Raw genomic sequence first — 19,765 nt, 5'->3', positions numbered from 1 at the left:
GATAAGAATCAGTTACACTGCTATTAGTTTTCTACCAATTAACTCCTACCCTTACTAAGTTGTAAAATGAATAAGTGGTAAAGAATAAGCTAGATAAAGGTATATACTCCTAGGTAACTAGATAATCCATAGGTGGGCTTTTTGAATAATTCCCAGCATGACATTAAAATGAAGTTTAATGATCAGTCCTCCTTTTGCTTATTTTCCAGCTTTGGGTTTTTTTTCTTAATAAAATACCTCCAACCTCTCTTTGAACATTTTAGATTACTACAAAGCAAATCCCAAGGTTAATGTCATTCATCTATAAATATTTTCAGTCTGTATCTAAAAAAGTTGAAGATTTAACAAAATTAGAATACCATCAATATATCTAAAAATGTCTTCAATAATTATTTATTGTTAACGAATGTCCAATCTGTGTTCAGATTTTTTTGTTTTATAATATTAAAAAAATATTTGTTTGAAGTAGGATCCAAAGAGATTCCATACATTGCAACTGGCTGATATATTTCAAGTCCTTTAAAAGTGGGTTCTCCCTTCCTTTTTTCCACCCCATGCAATTTACATGTTGGATAAATGGAGTCACTTGTCCTGTAGAATTTTCCAGTCTGGGTTTTGCAGATTGCATCCTCTGTGACTTAAACAGTTTGTCATCCCCTATTTTTCCTGCAAATTGGTAGTTAGAACTAGAGGGCTATTCAGATTCAGGTGTTTATCTTTCTATCTATCTATCTATCTATCTATCTATCTATCTATCTATCCACCTGTTTACCATGTACCCTTCACAGGTAGTGGTGTTACTTCCATCAAGAGGAACATCTTGTCTGCTTGTCTCTTTTTTGGTCATGTTAGCCATTGATGATCATTGCCTAGATCCATTAGGGGTTGCAAATGATGACATTCATATTCTATCATTTCTACTTCATTACCTAGTGGGAATGTTTTATAAACAGAAACATCCATGGAGTGATGGAGTGTAATTTTTTAGTTACATGGAGTGTAATTTTTTAGTTACAATCTTAAAAATTTGTTTGTTTGATTTTCCCCATTTGATGTTAATATCAATTATTCTCATTGGGGCTTCCCTGGTGCTGCAGTGGTTGAGAGTCCGCCTGCCGATGCAGGGGACACGGGTTCGTGCCCCGGTCCGGGAAGATCCCACATGCCGCGGAGCAGCTGGGCCCGTGAGCCATGGCCACTGAGCCTGCGCGTCCGGAGCCTGTGCTGTGCAACGGGAGAAGCCACAACAGTGAGAGGCCCGCATACTGCAAAAAAAAAAAAAAAAAAAATTCTCATTGGCTATTTCTCTTTTTTTTTATGCTTTCATTTTTCTTTAGATTGTATACCTATATTTATTAAACTCATTTTTCCTAGCAGTTGGGAAAACACTGTCCTTGAGGGAAAAAACATTATTTAAAAAAGAAAAAAGAAATTGTCCCTTTCCAGTTAAAGGAATTCCCTTTATTTTCTTGGTAAAGATGGGTTTCCTGGTATTCAGTTAGTGTAGATTACTAATCTGTGCAAATCGCTAGAGGCACTGACCTTGCCAACATGTGAAGTAGCATTTAACATGTTCTAGAAGAATTTTGTCATTGCAGTAACATGAATTAAATCGTTTGGAAAGAGCATGTCCATTGAACATTGGTTTCTCTTTTCTTATCTAAAGATTTTGATCTTATGCTTTTCAGGAGAAACCTCATGGGTTGAAGAAGAGTGTGGCACAGCCCAGCAGCCCCAGTGCCCAGAAGGGTGAGAAGGAAACGGACATGTTTATTCTCCTTTAACAGATGGCACGCAGGAATGTAGCTGAGAGGCAGGGTGGAATTTCTCCCACTCTTTACATCTTAGAACAAAACAGTTAACAAAAGATTAGGTTCCTCGTGGCTTCCAACTCACAACATACTTTGGTTTGCTTTATTGTTTAAAAAGCATTTTTACATTAAGTTATTATATTCATAATTTACAACAATGACTTAAAAAATGGTTGAAATATTTGTACTAACATCCCAAGGTCCTACGATCAGGATTAGAATTTAGATCTAAATGACTCCAGCCAGGACATCCCAAAGCTGGGATTTTGAAATGTCTCTAATATAAAATCTCATTTCTGGTGATGTTTTATTAGTGCTCTGCTTGCACGCTGCTGACTTCTACCGTAAAACTACAAATAATTAGCTCCATGTATACCTGCCCCTGTAAAATACTACATTTATTTGAGGTGAGGCAATGATACTAATGTGCCATGTTGTAATGATTCCAAAGTGCTGGGTGTGTGGGTTGGGACTGAGTTTTGAGAGGTTGAATAACTGCTCAGTTAAACAGCTCATAAAGAATGAAGCAGAGAATCAAACTTGTCTTTCTGAGGCCAATCCCTTTTTCTCCACAGTGCACTGCCTGGTCATTGTAAACACTCAGGGCTAGAGAAATTTCATATATGGTATACCTGGCTGTCACCGATAGCCAGTGCCAAGGAGCAAACAGAAATAAAGTTAGCTAACATTATTTAAACTCTAGAACTCAAAGGGTGGTAGATCTCCAAGTTGAAAGACCCAGATAAGTTATGTAACACCTTTTAAAAAATACTGTACATTTTTACTATGGATTAATAACATACTGGACATACTGATTGTAAAGGGAAATAATTTTTAAAAAGAGAAAGGAAAACTTGACTTAGAACTATTTCTGGCTGTATTTTCTTAGTGTTTTCTAATTTAGAGAATTATAAGTAGTACAGAAAAGTGTCTTTTTTAAAAAATCAAAATAATGGACAATTTCTTATTTTCCATTTTCAGATTTGACCTGCCACCAGTTATTTTGTTTTCCATGGATGGATTTAGAGCTGAATATTTACAGACATGGGGTTCTCTAATACCTAACATCAATAAACTGAGTAAGTCTCCTCTAATCAGGGACATGCAGCTGATAGACACCTAGTTAGTTAATGTCTAGATTAACTAACACTTTTCTTTCTGACCTTTAATGTTAGCGGTTTGTCTTAGTTCTGGGTCCTCTCAAGAGTTTGATGCGTTTACTACACAACAGCTATTTTCATCCTTCTTGGCTCCTCCTTCCTTCTTCTGCAGCGTGTTTATCTTTTTGTTTGTTTATTTTGATTTGTTTTATATTTGAATATAACTTCTGCTCTGTGAAAATCTGTTCATGGATACTCTCTCAAAATTGGCATTTGTCAGCCCTGGGTTCTGGGTCTCAGCAAGGTAGATATGACCAGTAAGGATGGGAACCTGAAGGAGCCTGAGCAGACTGGACAGAATCAGCAGATACCAAGGCTCCAGTAAGTGAAAAGTCCAGTATCTCTGTCCAGTTCTGGAATCAAAGTGCCTGGAACCTGGCTCCACCACTTACTAGCTCTGAGACCTTCGGCAAATTTACTTGCACGGTTGGTGCCCTAGTCTCTTCATCTGTAAAATGGTCACTTACCACCTCATAGAAATACTGTGAGACCATGGACATAGTGTACATTGGATGATTTTCAGTTATTACTGTAATTATTATTTTTATTGGCATCTTTATCATGATGTACTTCTGAGTTAGGGTACTTGGACTTCACACAATTTTATAAAGTCAATAATAAAGAAGAATGGAGAACCCGAGGACACAAAGTTAAGAAGTATCAGAGGGTTGGCTCTAGGGCGCATAGTCTTCACTGCCATTCAGTTCCTCTCTTACTTCCCCCTTCTACCAGGCCCTCTTTTACCTCCATGGTCCTGAAAATTTCTGACAATTTTACTGGTTTCCTCTTTTTATTTTTCTCCAAATTATTAAAAACTAGCTTTTGACTTTGAGTAAGGTGATCACCTTTTCTGGGCCTCAGTTTCCTCATTTGTAAAATGAGAGGATTAGACCTAATGATTTCTACTACTAATCCCAGCACTAAAATTCCTTGACTGTAGAAAGATCAATTACTTCCCCCCTACAGCATAAGGGACTTTGTCTCTTCAGGTTCTCCTACACTCTCTGAGGTAGATCTTTAGCAAAGAGATTTAGATGTTGGGCCTCTGACAGAACTGGCTCCAAATTCAGGATTTGTCACTTACTGCTGAGTTACTTTAGCCTGAAAAGCCATTAACAACTCTCAGTTTCTATTTCCTTATCTGCATTTCCCTTGGTAGTCTGGATATCAAATCCTGTGTCCAAAAGGGAATTTATCTAGCCAGGCTGAACTGGACCCCTTTAGAAGTGGAATTATTTTATTTGCTCATCCCCTTGAGAGTTGGAAAGGACACCAGTGAAATATTGGGCCATTAAGAGCCTTCCTTTCTAAGGTTTAAAATATTTTTTAAGTCATTTGTACAATATCTCGATCCTTTAATGTGTGAAGCCATAACTAATTAGGTCTACCAAGGCAAAATGGGCTCTTCATTTCTAGGAGGTCCAATTAAGAGTAGATGTGTTAAAAGATTTAGGATTAGGACCTCCCAAGAATGGTAGGGTTGAGGTGAGGTATGTGACAGCAGGCATCACTTTAAGGAAGTCTAGAACCTCATCTCTAGTGTCTTATCAAGCTGCCTGGAAACTGAGCATGGACTAATACCACAGTGCAGTGAGTTATATCAGTGACTACCAAGGGGTCATGGACTCTAGTGAGAACATGAGGTTGTTGTCTTGTCCTAACGTGGGTGCGAGCAGACAAAGAAGGGCCGGGATCAACAAACTGTCAGGTGAGATAGAAATGATTTAGCTTGAACTAGAAGTCAGATTTCTTGGAAAGTTAGATGTGAAACTGGAGATAGTACAAGACTGGTAGTAACTATCCTTGCATCCCAGGGATAAATCTCACTTGAAAGTGGTGTATGATCCTTTTAATGTGCTGTGGAATTTGTCTTGCTAGTATTTTGTTGAGAATTTTTACATCTAAATTCATGAAGGTATTGGCCTGGAATTTTCTTTTATTATAGTATCCTTCTCTGGCTTTGGTGTCAGGGTAATGCTGATCTCATGAAATGAGTTTGGGTGTGTTCTCGCCTCTTCAAATTTTTGGCAGAGTTTGAGAAGAATTGACATTAATTCTTCTTTAAATGTTAGGGAAAATTAACCTGTGAAGCCATCTTGTCTTGGGCTTTTTCTTTGTTTGGAGGTTTTTGATTACTTGTTTTTGGTCTGTTCAGATTTTCTATTTCTTCATAATTCAGATTTGGAAGGTTGTATGTTTCTAGGAATTTATCCATTTCTTCTAAGTTATGCAGTTCGTGGGGTGTAATTGTTCATAGCAGTCTCTTATAATCCTTTCTATTTCTGTGGTATTGGTTTCGGTTTCTGATTTTATTGATTTGAGTCTTTTTTTCCCTTAATCTAGCTAAAGGTTTGTCAATTTTGTTTATCTTTTCAAAAAACCAACTTTAATTTTGTTGATTTTTGGAACTGTGTTTCTATTCTCTATTTCACTTATTTCTGCTATAATCTTTGCTGTTTTCTTCTTTTTTACTAACTTTGGATTTTGTTTGTTCTTTTTCTAGTTCCTTAAGGTGTAAATTTAGGTTGTTTATTTGAAATTTCTTCTTTTTTAATGTAGGTGTTTATTGCTATGAACTTCTTTCCTAGTACTGCTTTTGCTGCATCTGTACATTCTTCAGCTATTTCACCTACTCATCCATTCAGTCTTCCACTTCTTCTTATAGTTTATAGTTACTATGGATATATATTTATTCCATTTATATTTTCAGAATATTTTTCGGTTGGTACTTTCTTTTTAAAAATATGTTTTTTAAGGAGTAAAACATGCAAATGATAAACTTTTACAAGTGACATTACAGGGTATACAGTAAAAAAACAAACAAAAAAACCAACCAACCAACCAACAGACTCTCTTTCCTGATCTTCCTCATTTTTCTCTGTAGAAGCAACTATTCTTATTGGTTTATTGTGTGTCCTTCCAGAATTATTCTGTTCAGTCATAATTTAGATTCTTAAGACCTGGAAGAAACAATGGTAGAAGATCTTGCTTTTGATGAGTTATTCTATGATAGCTCTGGTTCAAAGGCAGGTGATCGAAAATGGTAGCTTGAATCTGTAGATAGTCAACTGATGTGTCCTGTTTAAAAGTACGAAGGTGTCATGTTTTTACATCACTGGTAGCTTAGCTTTGTTTTTTATTTTATACTCTGTGCCTTTAGGCATTTAAGAATTTGAACCATTTACCTATGTTTCAGGGAAATAAAAACAGAAACTGACCTTATATCTCTCTCTATTGTATGGTTGTTTTCCCCACTTAAATTCTTTTATCAGTGGATGAGATCTCATTTTATTTTCTATCACATGACTTCTTAACAATATTAAATGCGTCTTTCACTGATTGAGGACATGATTTATTTATTGGGGGTATTGACTGAGAAAGAAAAAAGTTGATTATATGTTATGTCCTAGAGCAGGCCTCAAACTCGAGTACATCAGAACCACTTGGGGTGCTTGCTAGAAATGCAGATTTTTTGAGCTCCTTTTCTTCCACCTTTCAACCTCCCCCATCCCCACCAGAGTCCTATTTAGTAGATTTGGTATTGGATCCAAGAATCTTCTGAAGGAGGAAATTCCTGGATCATATTGGAAACACTGTTCTCGAGGCTGGGAAGGAGACCAGTTCCAAGCCTATCTGAGAAAACCTTCATTATTTCCAGTTGCAATGTTTGTTGCTTTCTGGACAACAATCCTTTGCACTTTTTGTTTTAACCTAAATAGAATCTCTAATGGTGAAGCTCTCTTTTAGAATTAGAGTTGGTAGGATTTTGGTATGGAAAACTTCTCATACTTCACTGCTGCAGAGGAAATATCAGTGTGCCTTAGTGGTTCTGACCTCCTTGAGCAGAGTTATTGCACAGATGAAAACAATAGAATAACTGAAAGCAAATTTGATGCCGTGCTTTGGGGAAAACAGATCGCAGGAAACTCCACAGATCAGATGGAAACTGTACTGAGTGAAAATAATAAGTGGGAAAGTTAGTTCATCTTGTAACATTGCTTTGTGGCATGGGCTTATGCATTTACACAAGTTAAATTCCTTTTCAGTTATCTAGATAGTCGTGTTCACTTTTGTTATATTGGATAATTTATGTATAAGAACTGGCTGAGAAGCGGATGTTATATAGAAATTCTTGTTGTAATGACCTGGGTCAGAAAGAGGGGAGCAGCAAAAGCAAACAAAGCTGGCACTGTGTAAAGCAGGGTACATTTAGCTCAGGGGTCAGCAAGCTGTGGCCCACAGGCCAAATCCGGCCCACTCTTCCTGTTTTTGTAAGGCCTGTTAATGCTAAGAATTGTTCTCATTCTTAAATGGTTGGGAAAAAAAAAATATTTTGTGCCATGCAAAAAAAATATGTGAAATTCAAATTTCAATGTCTTCAAATAAAGTTTTATTAGAACACAGCTATGCTCATTTGTTTACATGTTGTCTATAGATGCTTAGAGGCCTTAATAGCAGAGTTGAGCTGTTGCAACAGAGACCATATGGGTTTGCAAAGCCTAACACATTTATTATCTGGTTCTTTATAGAAAAATTTACCTGACCCTGATTTAACTCACTCCTCTCCTGAAAACTGTCATTCCTTGGAATGGAGGAATTTTAAGCATCAGAATTTCGACCTCTTTCCATCTAATTCACCCCTTAATTAGTTTTCTATTTCTCTGTGAAACTTGCACGTTCAGATTTTTATATTCAAACAACTTCTGAGGAAGAAACAACGTCTTAATTTCTCACTATCCTTTGCTGCAGAAACATGCGGAATTCATTCAAAATACCTGAGACCTGTCTATCCGACCAAAACCTTCCCAAATCATTACACCATTGTCACGGTAAGTGCTTAGCCCAGTGGCAAGACTGACAGGCCCCCGAAGGGCAACTGACCACACCAGACATGCTTAGGCGGAACTGGCCAAGCCGCAGGTCACACATTTCACGAGCATGTGTGGTGGCAGTCACAGCTAATTCAGACTGGGAAGGAGTGTCTCAGTATGGGGTCAATCCAGGGCTGTGAGATGTTAACTATGAATGAGTGTCCCAGCATTAGGTTCATTTACCTCTGTGACAGGCCAGGATAGCCTCTTGGATGTGAGAAATACCCTCTATTCTGATCTGTTGATTAACCTCCATTTATCTGAAGGTCTGCTGAGAATGGTAGGCTATGTATGAGGACAGCCACTCTGATGTGGGAAATTTCTTTCTTTCCTAGTCTTTTTTTATTATATTTAATTTGATAAAGTCTCTTGTTTCATAATTGAATTCAAACTGGCTATATCTCTTTATAAATTTATTTATTTTTAAACATTTATTTATTTATTTTTGTCTGCATTGGGTCTTTGTTGTTACGCACGGGCTTTCTCTAGTTGCAGTGAGCAGGGGCCACTCTTTGTTGCCGTGTGCGGGCTTCTCGTTGTTGTGGAGCACAGGCTCTAGGCGCACAGGCTTCAGTAGTTGTGGCGCACAGGCTCAGTAGTTGTGGAGCACGGGCTTAGTTGCTCTGCTGCATATGGGATCTTCCGGGACCAGGGCTCGAACCCGTGTCCCCAGCATTGGCAGGTGGATTCTTAACCACTGCGCCACCAGGGAAGTCCCAAACTGGCTATACCTCTTTAGATAAAGCAAGTAAAGCAAATGAATTCTCCTCAATGTATGAGAAGACGTACATGAAATGATCAAAATGAACCAAAGGAAGATTAACTTATTTAATATTTATAGATTTAGAATACATCTTAAGGCGTTCTCTGCCTCAGGCTTTATTGCCAAAGGATATTATGTCTTTACTACATTGCATTTAGTCTTTTATTAGTATGGAACAGTAATTACAACTTATTTAAATTTTAGTCCTTAAGTAATTATATGTATGTATATATGTATATATGTGTGTTTGCGTGTGTGTGTGTGCATGTATAAATGCAGATTCCATTTTGCAGATTCACCTAAACATTTGAGTTACCCAGCTCACATGTTTCCAGCTGAGGTCTAACAAGGCAATACTCTGCCTTCTTGTTTTTAGCTCTCATTCTATAAACAAATGTTTTCAAAGTCCACTGTCTATTTAGTGCCATGTTTTTCACATGTTTGTGTTTTTTTCTTGGAGATTTTGCTGTTTACAATGGCCCTCAAGTGTGGTGCTCAAGTAATTTCTAGTGTTCCTAAGAGCAAGAAGTCTGTGATGTACCTTATGGAGAAGATATGTGTGTTAGATAAGCTTTGTTCAGTCATGAGTTATACTGAACTAAAAATATATATTAAATAAGGGATCTTCAAACAGAAACACACATAAAACAAGATTACATATGGATCAGTAGACAAAAGTATTGTAACCAGAGGCTCACAGGAACCTAACCCTTTATTTTCTCTAGGAGCAGTGGTTCGCTATTCACTAATTCAGTGTTTGCAGCAACTTTATAGAGCATAACTATTGCAAATAGCAAGAATTGACTATATGTACACATACATAAGTCTACATACATAATATATAATACTTATACATGTATATATAAATAAGGGATTATACATAAGTGCTATTAATTTCCTACATATGCATATGTATTCATATTCATATATATAGTAATGTTCTGAAATAATGACCCTAAAAATCTCTCTAAATGTAGTTACAACTGCATAGGGTATCATGGGCATTCAATAAAAATATGTGAATTGAAGGAATGACTGGATTGATGGATGGATGGAAGGGAGGAAGTACAGAGACTTGGCAGGCTTCCTTTTAAATTGCTGGTAACACATTTTAACCCATTTGCCAGGCTATCTGATACTTAAAAGCATCCATGTAGTAAATTTCTTGCTATTACTGCCAATAAAACCAATAGCTAGTCATTATTATAATATAGAATCTATACTTAACAAACAGTTATTAATAACATGAGTTATATTAAAACCATCAGCCCAAATCATCTGCCTAATGTCATTCATTTGCAGCTATAGACCACGGTGGAACTAGTATATATATAATACTAGTATGTATATTTGGTATTAGGGTTCAGATCCAGGGGTTTTCTATTGAAGGGTATATGGCATCTTTTCAAATATGAGTTATGGGTCTTATGCTATTTCAATTTAAATGTATGTTTTATTAATTTATTATTTTATCTTAAATCTTTTTTAAAAATTATCATTTTAGGGGTTATATCCAGAATCACATGGCATCATTGACAATAAAATGTATGATGTACACCTCAACAAGAACTTTTCACTTTCTTCAGAGGAGAAAAATAATCCAGTTTGGTGGCATGGACAACCAGTATGTAGCATTCTCCTTGTGGCTCCAAAGTAACCTTCATTTCCCAACGTGACAGTGGATCTCTCTTCTCTCTCCACTTTGAGTTTTACATTATCTTTTTAATTTCTAAGGGCTAGGGGTGGGACAGTGTTTCACCACTATTTATAATTATAATTTGAATCTTTTTAACGTGTATAGTTGTTCACCTAAATTGTCTTCAGTTGAAACTTGGATGTTGTATTATAAACGTATCAACCTGGAAATTACTCAGAAAGATTATCTGTTAACGTTTTTACTCATTCTGTTTTCTAAATCTTTAAAAGGGAAAGAAGAACTGTACAATTTTACCAATTTGAAAAATGATCTTTCTTACTGTCCTATGTTTTTTGATTTTTGAAGTAGATGCCTGGATAATTACTTTTCTGAACTGCAACAAAGACAAATTTTAAATAATTTAAATACATTTTAATAGTTGAATAAATTTTGCAACTGTTAATACTGTTCAGTTTCTCATAAATGGCACCATTTCTACTCAAACTGATTATTCTCTTGACCTCCACTCATTTGAAATTTTCTCTTCTTATAGATCTGGCTGACAGCCATGTATCAGGGTTTAAAAGCTGGTACCTACTTTTGGCCAGGATCAGATGTGGCTATAAATGGCACCTTTCCTTCCATATATAGGACTTACAACAGGTACTAAAGCACCTGCAGATGTGATCTTGTCTAGGCAGGGATGATTAGAATTTTTTGTTGTTGTTGGCTGCGTTGGGTCTTTGTTGCTGTGCGCGGGCTTTCTCTAGTTGCGGTGAGGGGAGGCTACTCTTCGTTGCGGTGCATGGGCTTCTCACTGCAGTGCTTCTCTTGTTGGGGCACACAGACTCTAGGTGTGCGGGCTTCGGCAGTTGTGATGCGCGGGCTTCAGTTGTTGTGGTGCATGGGCTTAGTTGCTCCGCAGCATGCGGGATCGTCCCGGACCAGGGCTCAAACCCGTGTCCCCTGCATTGGCAGGCGGATTCTTAACCACTGTGCTACCAGGGAAGCCCTAGAATTTTTTTTTTTTTTGGTCTTAATCTTGATGGTAATTTTATTTTTCCAGTTGTTTGGGCCAAACAATCTTGAAGTCAATGTTGATTCCTCTCTCTTAATCCCTCATCCCGTCTGTCAGCAAACCCTTGTGCCTCTAATTCAAAATATTATATGCAGTCTGAGAGCTTTTTATTACCCCCAGCATTAACACTCTGGTCGAGCCGTCATCCTCTTTTGCCTGCACTACTGCAGCTGCCTTTTTACACGTCTCCCTGTTTCTATTTCTGTTCCCTATAATCTATTCTCAGTTTATTAGCCAGAATAATTACTTAAAAGAACAAGTCCAATTATGACACTCTTGTGCACCAAAAACTTCAACGGCTTGCAGTTTAGCAAAGAGTAAAGCCTACAAGGCCCTTGTGGTATGAGCCCTGCTGTGCCCCTGCCTCTCAGACTCCTCTCCAGCTACTTTCCTGGGTGCTGTCACTCTGCTCGAGCCATACTGACCTTTTCGGTGACCCCAGCATACCAGGCTTGCTTCTGCTGTAGGGCCTTTGCACAGGCTGTTCCTCTGCCTGAGACAATCTCACTCCATGTATCTGTACAGCCTGCTCCCTCACCTCCTTCTGGCTGTAGCTCAAAAATTACCTTCTCAGTATTGTCTTAGCCTCATCACACTAAGCTTTCAAATTCAAATTCTCCCACTCCAGTTTCTCAGTGCCCCTTATTCTGGCTCTAGTCTTGCTTTTGTTTTCCCATAGCATTTTTCACCTTTCAATACACTCTGTAATTTATTTATGTGTTAGGCCTATTTATTGTTTGTCTTCCTTGACTAGAATGTAACCTCTAGGAAGGACGTCGTCTTTGGTTTGCTCACTGATAAATTCTGTTTAAAATGAACAAATCATGTCTGACAAAAGATAGTGCACATAAATGCATAAATGAATGAAGTAAATAAAAATCAACAAATTGAACTAATGGATAGTAATTAATGGCCTTCTATTTTAATCGGGGGAACAGTGAAGGAAGGATGGATGAGAAGGAAAGAAAACAATATACATTGAATTTATAGTGAGTCGAGTGTATCTCCATATAGGTATTGAAAACGGGAATCCCTTTGAGCAGTACTGAATCCCTTTTATAATATATGGACACAAAATATCTGAAAATATCAACCTGCCTTCCTGAGCAGGCATATAATGAAGTTATTTTGATATGATTAATTTTTAAAAATTATTTTTACTTTTCATTTCAGAAGTGTCACATATGAAGAAAGGGTCTTTACATTGTTAAAGTGGCTGGACCTGCCCAAAGCTGAACGGTAATATCTAGTGTCAGGGAAGTGCTGGCACAGCGGGATGTTTGTGGGCATAAAATGAAAGTATTTCTTAGTTTAAATTACCATTTTGGAAAAAAACTTGGCGTTTCCTTTTTACAGGCATTTTTCAAGAATTATTCTTAAAACTAGACATTTAAAGAAACGACTAGTGTGGCAGAGAAAAGAGTCAGCAGAAAGTCATAAAGTAGGAAATACAGAGGGCTGTAGCTCATCAAGAGAGGTCTTAGCAAGAACAAGACAGATTTTCAGCACTGAGTCAGACAAGTGCTTACATCCTGGAAGGTCTCATTTACTTCCTGCTAGACCACTATCCCTGCCAAAGCCAAGCAGAACCACTGAACCACTGGGCCTGGTTGTAGAGAAGGAAAGACCAGAGAAAAAGAGGAGGAAACTGCCACAAAGTTCCAGACCTACAAATCTCCCACACCCACCTTGTACCTTTATTCCAAATGGGTAACGTCTTTCTCTGTTTCAATTTTACCCCTAGACCTGATTTTTATACCATATACGTGGAACAACCTGATTCTGCAGGACATGCTCAGGGACCAGTCAGTGCCGCAGTAAGTTTTTCTTTTTAAACAAAGCTAAAATCATCTAGCCTTCACCCACAGCGTGCAACGTTATTCTTTAATTTCCACTGAATACAAGTGTATTTGATATACATGAAGACATAAAAAGAGTTAAAAGTCTAAATGATTATCTGCTTTCATAACCACAAAATAGTTAAAAGTGTAAAAAGAATATCTGGCTTATTAAGCACATCTTGATTAATTTGATAACACTTATTGAATACTTAGATGCAGCATTGTTATCTCACATCACGAGAACATCGAGGCTAGATCCCGTGTGTCAACTTAACGTGTTAATGTAGCCCATTTCGAGCCATGTCACCTGAAAGTCCATCGTGGAATATATGGCTGTCTATTCAAGCACAGTTCCAATCAGAAGTTCCTTATAATTGGACAATATATTATTGCATCAGGCAGAGTTATTCGCCTTCTAGGCCCCCATTATAATTGAGGTAGACTCTTCAATACTTGTTACTTCATTATCTAAACCATTTTGTATTTACTACAGAAATATAGTTCTTAAATATGATTTTTTTTAAAAAGCAGATTCTCTTCTAAAACCCACTCAAGGCTGCATTGTCTTGGACATGATATAAAGTTGCAAAGGTCCCCACGAGTATGGCGTTTCCTTACCCCATGGAAACTCATTTAACAGTTTTCCCCAGTTGCAATGCAAGCATATTCGTTCTGGCAGCATGACTTAGGTGTTTGTCAGAAATGCCCTTCTTCTTCCTTTTCATTAAATCAAAATGATTTCTAATATAAGCCCTGCTCAAGTCTGACCACTCTGAACCCATTAGTCCTCTTTCATATTCCTACACCACCCTTGAGTGTCTCACAGAATCTAACACTTAATCAGGTTATTCTAAGGGTGAATGGCTTAGTAACTATCTAAAGCATATTCACCGTTTCTTCTTTTCCATTTTAATTGTTATCCCTGCTTTATATGATCTGAGAGGAGTTACTCTAATCTGCATTTGTCTGACCCCTACAGCTGACTTTAGGTGCCATTTCTTTTTCTTCTATCCAATGCTCTAGTTTAGTACCCAAATAAATTTTAAGTGTAATTTGGAAAAGTGCTGCAAAGGGAACGATCAGGTTGCCCTGAGAGGTCTTTAGGGGCTAACCTAGTCTGGGTTAGGGATGGTTAGAAAGTTCTCTGAATAACAAAAAAGATAAAAATTTCACAAATGGCCTGATTAAGGGAAGAGCTGAGCACATTAGAGGAACAAATGGACAGACAAATGGACAGATAGCTAGACAATATGATAATGGTAAAAATAAGAATAGCAGCTAACTCTTATTGTGTGCTGCTCTGTGCCAGGTACTGTTTGAATTGCTATACGAGGATTATCTCTCACTAGTGTCAGGTGCACTGTGGACCAGGGGAGAGGGCTAAGAGGAAGCTTACAGAAGGAGGCAAGCGCCAAACCATGCGAGTTCTTCTAGGCCATAAGACGTGCAATGGGAAGCACTGAGGCATTTTAATCAGGGAAGGACATGATCAGATCTATGTGAATTTAAATATCACTTTTATCGTGTAAGAGGAATGGGCTAGAGAGAGCAAGGGAAAGTGGGGAGACATGAGTTCGCTTTTACAACATTTCAGGAAAGAGATGATAGTGACTTGGACTGTTGTAGTGGCAACCATCATGGATGGAAGAAGGTATATTTAAGATTCATTTTAGAGATGGACTTGATATGACTTGGTGTGAGATAGGTGATGGGGTGGGGGAATCAATGGTGATTTTCAGGTTTCTAGCATAAGCAGGCAGTTTCCTCCAATAAGACCACTGAAGGGCATCTTCTTGGAGGTGAAGATCATGTTGTGACTGGGGTGCCTGTGACATCCAAATGGAGATGTCCAGAAGGCAACTGAATATGGATTTAAAGCTCAAAGGAGTTGGCGATCAGGTCGTTTGGCAGCATACAGATAGTGCATGGAAGCGGAGATGTCCTAAGGAAAGAAAGAGTGAAGAGTGAAACTAGAAGGATTAAGACAAAGCCTCATTTAAAACTTAAGAAGAGGCCAAACAGATGCAGAAACTGGAAGGCTTTATGGCTTTGCTATTGCTATTGTTAGGAGGCTGGCATCTACTCACTTCACGTTCAGTGCAACGTGCCATCTATGGAGTGTGTACTTTGTGAACAGCTCTGTGCTTAGGAAGCAGGTGATGAGTTTGGTTGCACAGTCCCTTCCCTGCAGGAGCTCCCATGCTCCTGGGGAGACAGACACAGGCACAGATGATTTCTAAACTGTGGAGAGTCCAAAGGTAGCGGGATGCCAGGGTGCCAGGGGAGGACAGAAGAGGAAGTGCTCTGAGTGCAGCCGGGAGGAGTGAGTAGGTGGACTGTGTGAAAGGGAACATAATTATGCTGTGATGACAGGTGGAAACCATGACTCTCACTGGCAAACCAGAGTGCGTGGTGACCCTGAGAATGAGGGTCAGGAAAGTGTCGTGGAGTTGATGACAGATTTAGCAGTATATAGAGATGATTTGAGTTAAAGTCCTGCCCTGTCCCTTAGTAACTGTGGGATCAGCAGCATGTCACTTAACTGTTTTAAACCTCAAGTTTCCTGGTCTCTATAGCTGGAAATTCCAATAGCACCTTCCATGAATATTTGCTGAGAGGTTTCATGAGATAATGCACTAACACTCTTAACAGTAATTGGCTTGTAAAATCCTTTCTCAAAAAAGAAAACAAAAGGCAATCATTGTTATAATAGTACTAAGAAGATTAAACATTTTTCCCAATCCTGTGGGGAAAGTGCTATTATATTTTCTTATTCACTGAAAAAAGATGAGGTTATGTTAGTTAAAAGTTATTCGCTTAAACCTTAAGTCAGTTAAATATACTATATCAATAAAGTGTAGAAAAGTCTAAAAATACAGAAGAATATAAACAATAAAATAAAAATGAACTCCAACTCATTATTCAGAGACAATCACTATTAACCGTACCTTGATATATTTTCTTTTGGTTTTCCATATATGTGACTTTACTATGAAATGCTGAATATATTTAAAAACAAAATTGGATTATGCAATATGTATGGGTGTGTATACAGTTTGGCTTTAATTTTTTAACTTTAGCATTGTACGGTGATCATCTTCCTATGCCATTGTTCTTTAAAAATATTTTTAAAATTATTTTTTATTGGAGTATAGTTGCTTTACAATGTTGTGTTAGTTTCTACTGTACAGCAAAATGAATCAGTTATACACATACATATATTCCCTCTTTTTTGGATTTCCTTCCCATTTAGGTCACCACAGTGCATTAAGTAGAGTTCCCTGTGCTATACAGTATGTTCTCATTAGTTATCTATTTTATACATAGTATCAATAGCGTATATATGTCAATCTCAATCTCCCAATTCCTCCCATCCCCATCCCCTTTCCCCCTTGGTATCCATACATTAGTTCTCTACGTCTGTGTCTCTATTTCTGCTTTGCAAATAAGGTTATCTGTACCATTTTTCTAGATTCCACATATATGCGTTAATATACAATATTTGTTTTTCTCTTTCTGACTTACTTCACTCTGTATGACAGTCTCTAGATCCATCCACATCTCTACAAATGACCCAATTTCGTTCCTTTTTATGGCTGAGTAATATTCCATTGTATATATGTACCACATCTTCTTTATCCATTCCTCTGTTGATGGATATTTAGGTTGCTTAAATATTTTTTAATGGTTATTGAGTATACCTACTTAAGGATATGGTATAATTTTTTTCTTCTATTTAAATTGTAAATAAATAATGTGATGAACATCCTTGTATGTTTCTGGACAAATGCCCAGAAACAGAATTATTAGGTTATAGGGTATGCCCCCTTTAAACTCTCTGGCTACACATTGTCACACTGTTGTCTGGAACACGTGTAACCATTTAGGCTCCTATAGAAGTGTCTGTGGACTCTTCTCCCCAGCACTGGAAATTATCATGAAAACCTTTGCAGTTAAATAATGTTTGAATAATGTTGAAGTTGAACACTTTTTCTCAGGTATTTATTGGCCAGTAGTCTATTTCCCTTTGTAAGGAATATGGTTTAATTTTTTTTTTTTTTTTTTGTCTATAGAAATATAGGGAAGTGGTATTTGGTAAATGTAGTATGGGTGCTGGGCTCTGATATCCTATTTCAAAACCCAGCAATTTCAGAGAAGGAAATTATTTAATTTTTACTTGATTAGGTAATGGTTTGGTTAATTAAGCCTTAATCCATGAAGATAATCTTAACTCCAATTTTTTTTTCCTTAGGTAATTCAAGCCTTACAGTTAGTAGATTACACTTTTGGATTGTTGATGGAAGGCCTAAAGCAGAGAAACTTAGTCAATTGTGTCAATATAATCCTCTTGGCTGACCATGGTATGCTTTCTTTAAAATCATATTTTATCATTGCTTAAATCTTATCACTTTGGGGGGCATACAAAAAAATAGAGATTTTTAAAAGTCTATTTCTAGACCTAGAAGCTCTTAAATGAGCAAAGAATGAGCTTTGTAGTAGGCTGTGATGAATAGAGGACTAAAATTTATACTTTTAGTTTAATTCTAACATTCACTCTGAAAAATCTATCCATACACTTAATTTTCTATATATTTGGAGTTAGTAGTACTTAACAAGGATGCGGCTGGGCTGTCATCATAAAAAGTGTCTTCTTTTCAGTGAATGATTCATTCAAATAGATTGGCTGCAGTTTGCTGAATTGGCTAGTTTTACCATGTTCTGTGTATTTTTTTGGTCATGTGAATAGACTTCTATAAAGTCCTGTCACTCCACATTTCTCTGCTTGAGGGTAGTTCTCCATTTCCATCAACCTGAATATTAAAAGAAGTGAGACAGACGTCATGCCCTCTGCAACCTCACTTTTAAAGTACTCATTCATTCAACAAATATTTTTTAAGTGCTAACTCAATGCCAAGTATTTTCCTTGATGTGGTGTGGTAGGAAGTACGTAAAGCAGAAGTGGACCTTTTCTAGACAGGGTAATCTAGATGGGGTGAGAAGAGGAAAAGGGACACGTCTGCAGAATATTGTTTATATCTTACAACAAGATAATGTGAGACATAGTAATTTATTTTAAGTTTCTAAAATGGTTCCCTAATACTTTGACCCATTGTTTTAAAATTGAAGAAAATATTTTAATGCATATTTTGTTAAAAAATTATAAAATATAAAAATAATAAAATGAATGGTAAAAATAATAAAAATATGGATGGAGTCTGAAGAATCTTCAAATAAAAAAGGTTTAACTACCAATTCTTTTTTAAAGCATATGCTTCTTATATAAATTTAAATAATACACTTATGAAAAGTAAAAATTATCTAGACTTTGTTCTCTTGCTTAATGTATTGTTTTATAAAAATGCATGTTATTTTTTGATTTAAAAATATATCATGTTGCTTTATGTAAAATCAGATGTTATAAAGATTTAATTAGCTTCCTACAGAGAACTTTCTTCTTCGAAATTACTTTAACAGATCTACATTGAACAGATGATCTGTTTATAATTCCTATCTGTTCTTCTCTTATAAACATGATCCTTGTCTTCCACTGCCAGGATTTTCAAGGCCTGCTAATTAGAATAAAATAATTGAGTAAATTGTAAAGGTTCTCAGTCAAACTTGGTTTGAGATCTGTAACATAAAATATCTCCTATTTGATCTGATCAAAGACAACCGATTGTTACCATCTTATACATTCAGTGAATAATTTTTTTTTTTAATTCAGGAATGGATCAGACTTATTGTGACAAAGTAGAATATATGACTAATTATTTTTCCCAAACAAACTTCTACATGTATGGAGGACCTGCCCCCCGCATCAGGACTCTGAATATACCTCATGATTTTTTTACTTGTAAGTATGAAGATGACCACATAAAAAAATAAAGGTAATACTGAAAGCGAATAACCATAGCCTCCTGATTCTGAGGATGCAGGGATTACCAGGCCCCCTCTTCTCACCTCTTGGGAAGACCACACAGAAGCAAATGAGAAAATCCCATGTTTAATTACAGTCTGTCATTAAAGTCTATGGTAATATCTAATATTGTTAAGTTAAAATATACTCCATTCTTAAACACTAAAATAATTCTTTGCTTAAAGTACTTTTTTACTTAATTTTACCAGATCACAGTCATTAATAAATGTCTGTGTCAAATTCACTTGAATTGTTTATATTTTTTTGCAGTTGTCAGGTATCAGTTGTAATGTGATTTACTTCTTTTTCTTTTGAAACAGTTGATTCTGAAGAAATTGTTAGGAACCTCAGTGTAAGTATACAGTCTTCTAATACATATGTTTAAATTAATGGATGTCTTTAATCTAAGTTTCAAGAAAGCTGTATTCTATATTTTCGAGTCCAAGCCATTTGTAATTTATTTCTTAAACCTCCATCAACTTTATTTTAAATTCCTGTCAGTTGGTTTTACCTTAGCTGTTTTTATTTTGGAGTTGACACCACCATTGGAAATTTGTTTGGGTATCAGAGGCACTGACTCCTGAATTGAATGGGCTGATGTTTCATTCAAAGGAGCTGGGCTAGTGAGCTTCAGGCGGCATCATTTTTCATATTTTTTGTATGATTTAATATTGGAAAATAGTGAAGC

The 19,765-nt window shown here is 36.7% G+C and overlaps 1 protein-coding gene across 1 annotated transcript in view; it reads left to right on the top strand.

Annotated features, from left to right (window-relative positions):
- The window catches only part of ENPP3 (ectonucleotide pyrophosphatase/phosphodiesterase 3), a 64,121-nt gene that overhangs the window by 11,002 nt on the left and 33,354 nt on the right, over positions 1-19,765 (top strand). Inside the window, exons 5-14 of the mRNA XM_004263823.3 lie at positions 1,689-1,749; positions 2,793-2,890; positions 7,721-7,800; positions 10,110-10,229; positions 10,795-10,904; positions 12,493-12,558; positions 13,064-13,136; positions 17,413-17,521; positions 18,886-19,014; positions 19,398-19,429. Of these exons, the coding sequence (XP_004263871.1) occupies positions 1,689-1,749; positions 2,793-2,890; positions 7,721-7,800; positions 10,110-10,229; positions 10,795-10,904; positions 12,493-12,558; positions 13,064-13,136; positions 17,413-17,521; positions 18,886-19,014; positions 19,398-19,429 (878 nt within the window). The remainder of the gene's footprint in view (positions 1-1,688; positions 1,750-2,792; positions 2,891-7,720; positions 7,801-10,109; positions 10,230-10,794; positions 10,905-12,492; positions 12,559-13,063; positions 13,137-17,412; positions 17,522-18,885; positions 19,015-19,397; positions 19,430-19,765) is intronic.

The sequence above is a fragment of the Orcinus orca genome, chromosome 12 (assembly GCF_937001465.1).
Source record: "Orcinus orca chromosome 12, mOrcOrc1.1, whole genome shotgun sequence".
Taxonomy (NCBI): domain Eukaryota; kingdom Metazoa; phylum Chordata; class Mammalia; order Artiodactyla; family Delphinidae; genus Orcinus; species Orcinus orca.
The sequence above is the reverse complement of the archived record's forward strand: the minus strand, read 5'-3'. Positions and strand labels throughout refer to the sequence as shown.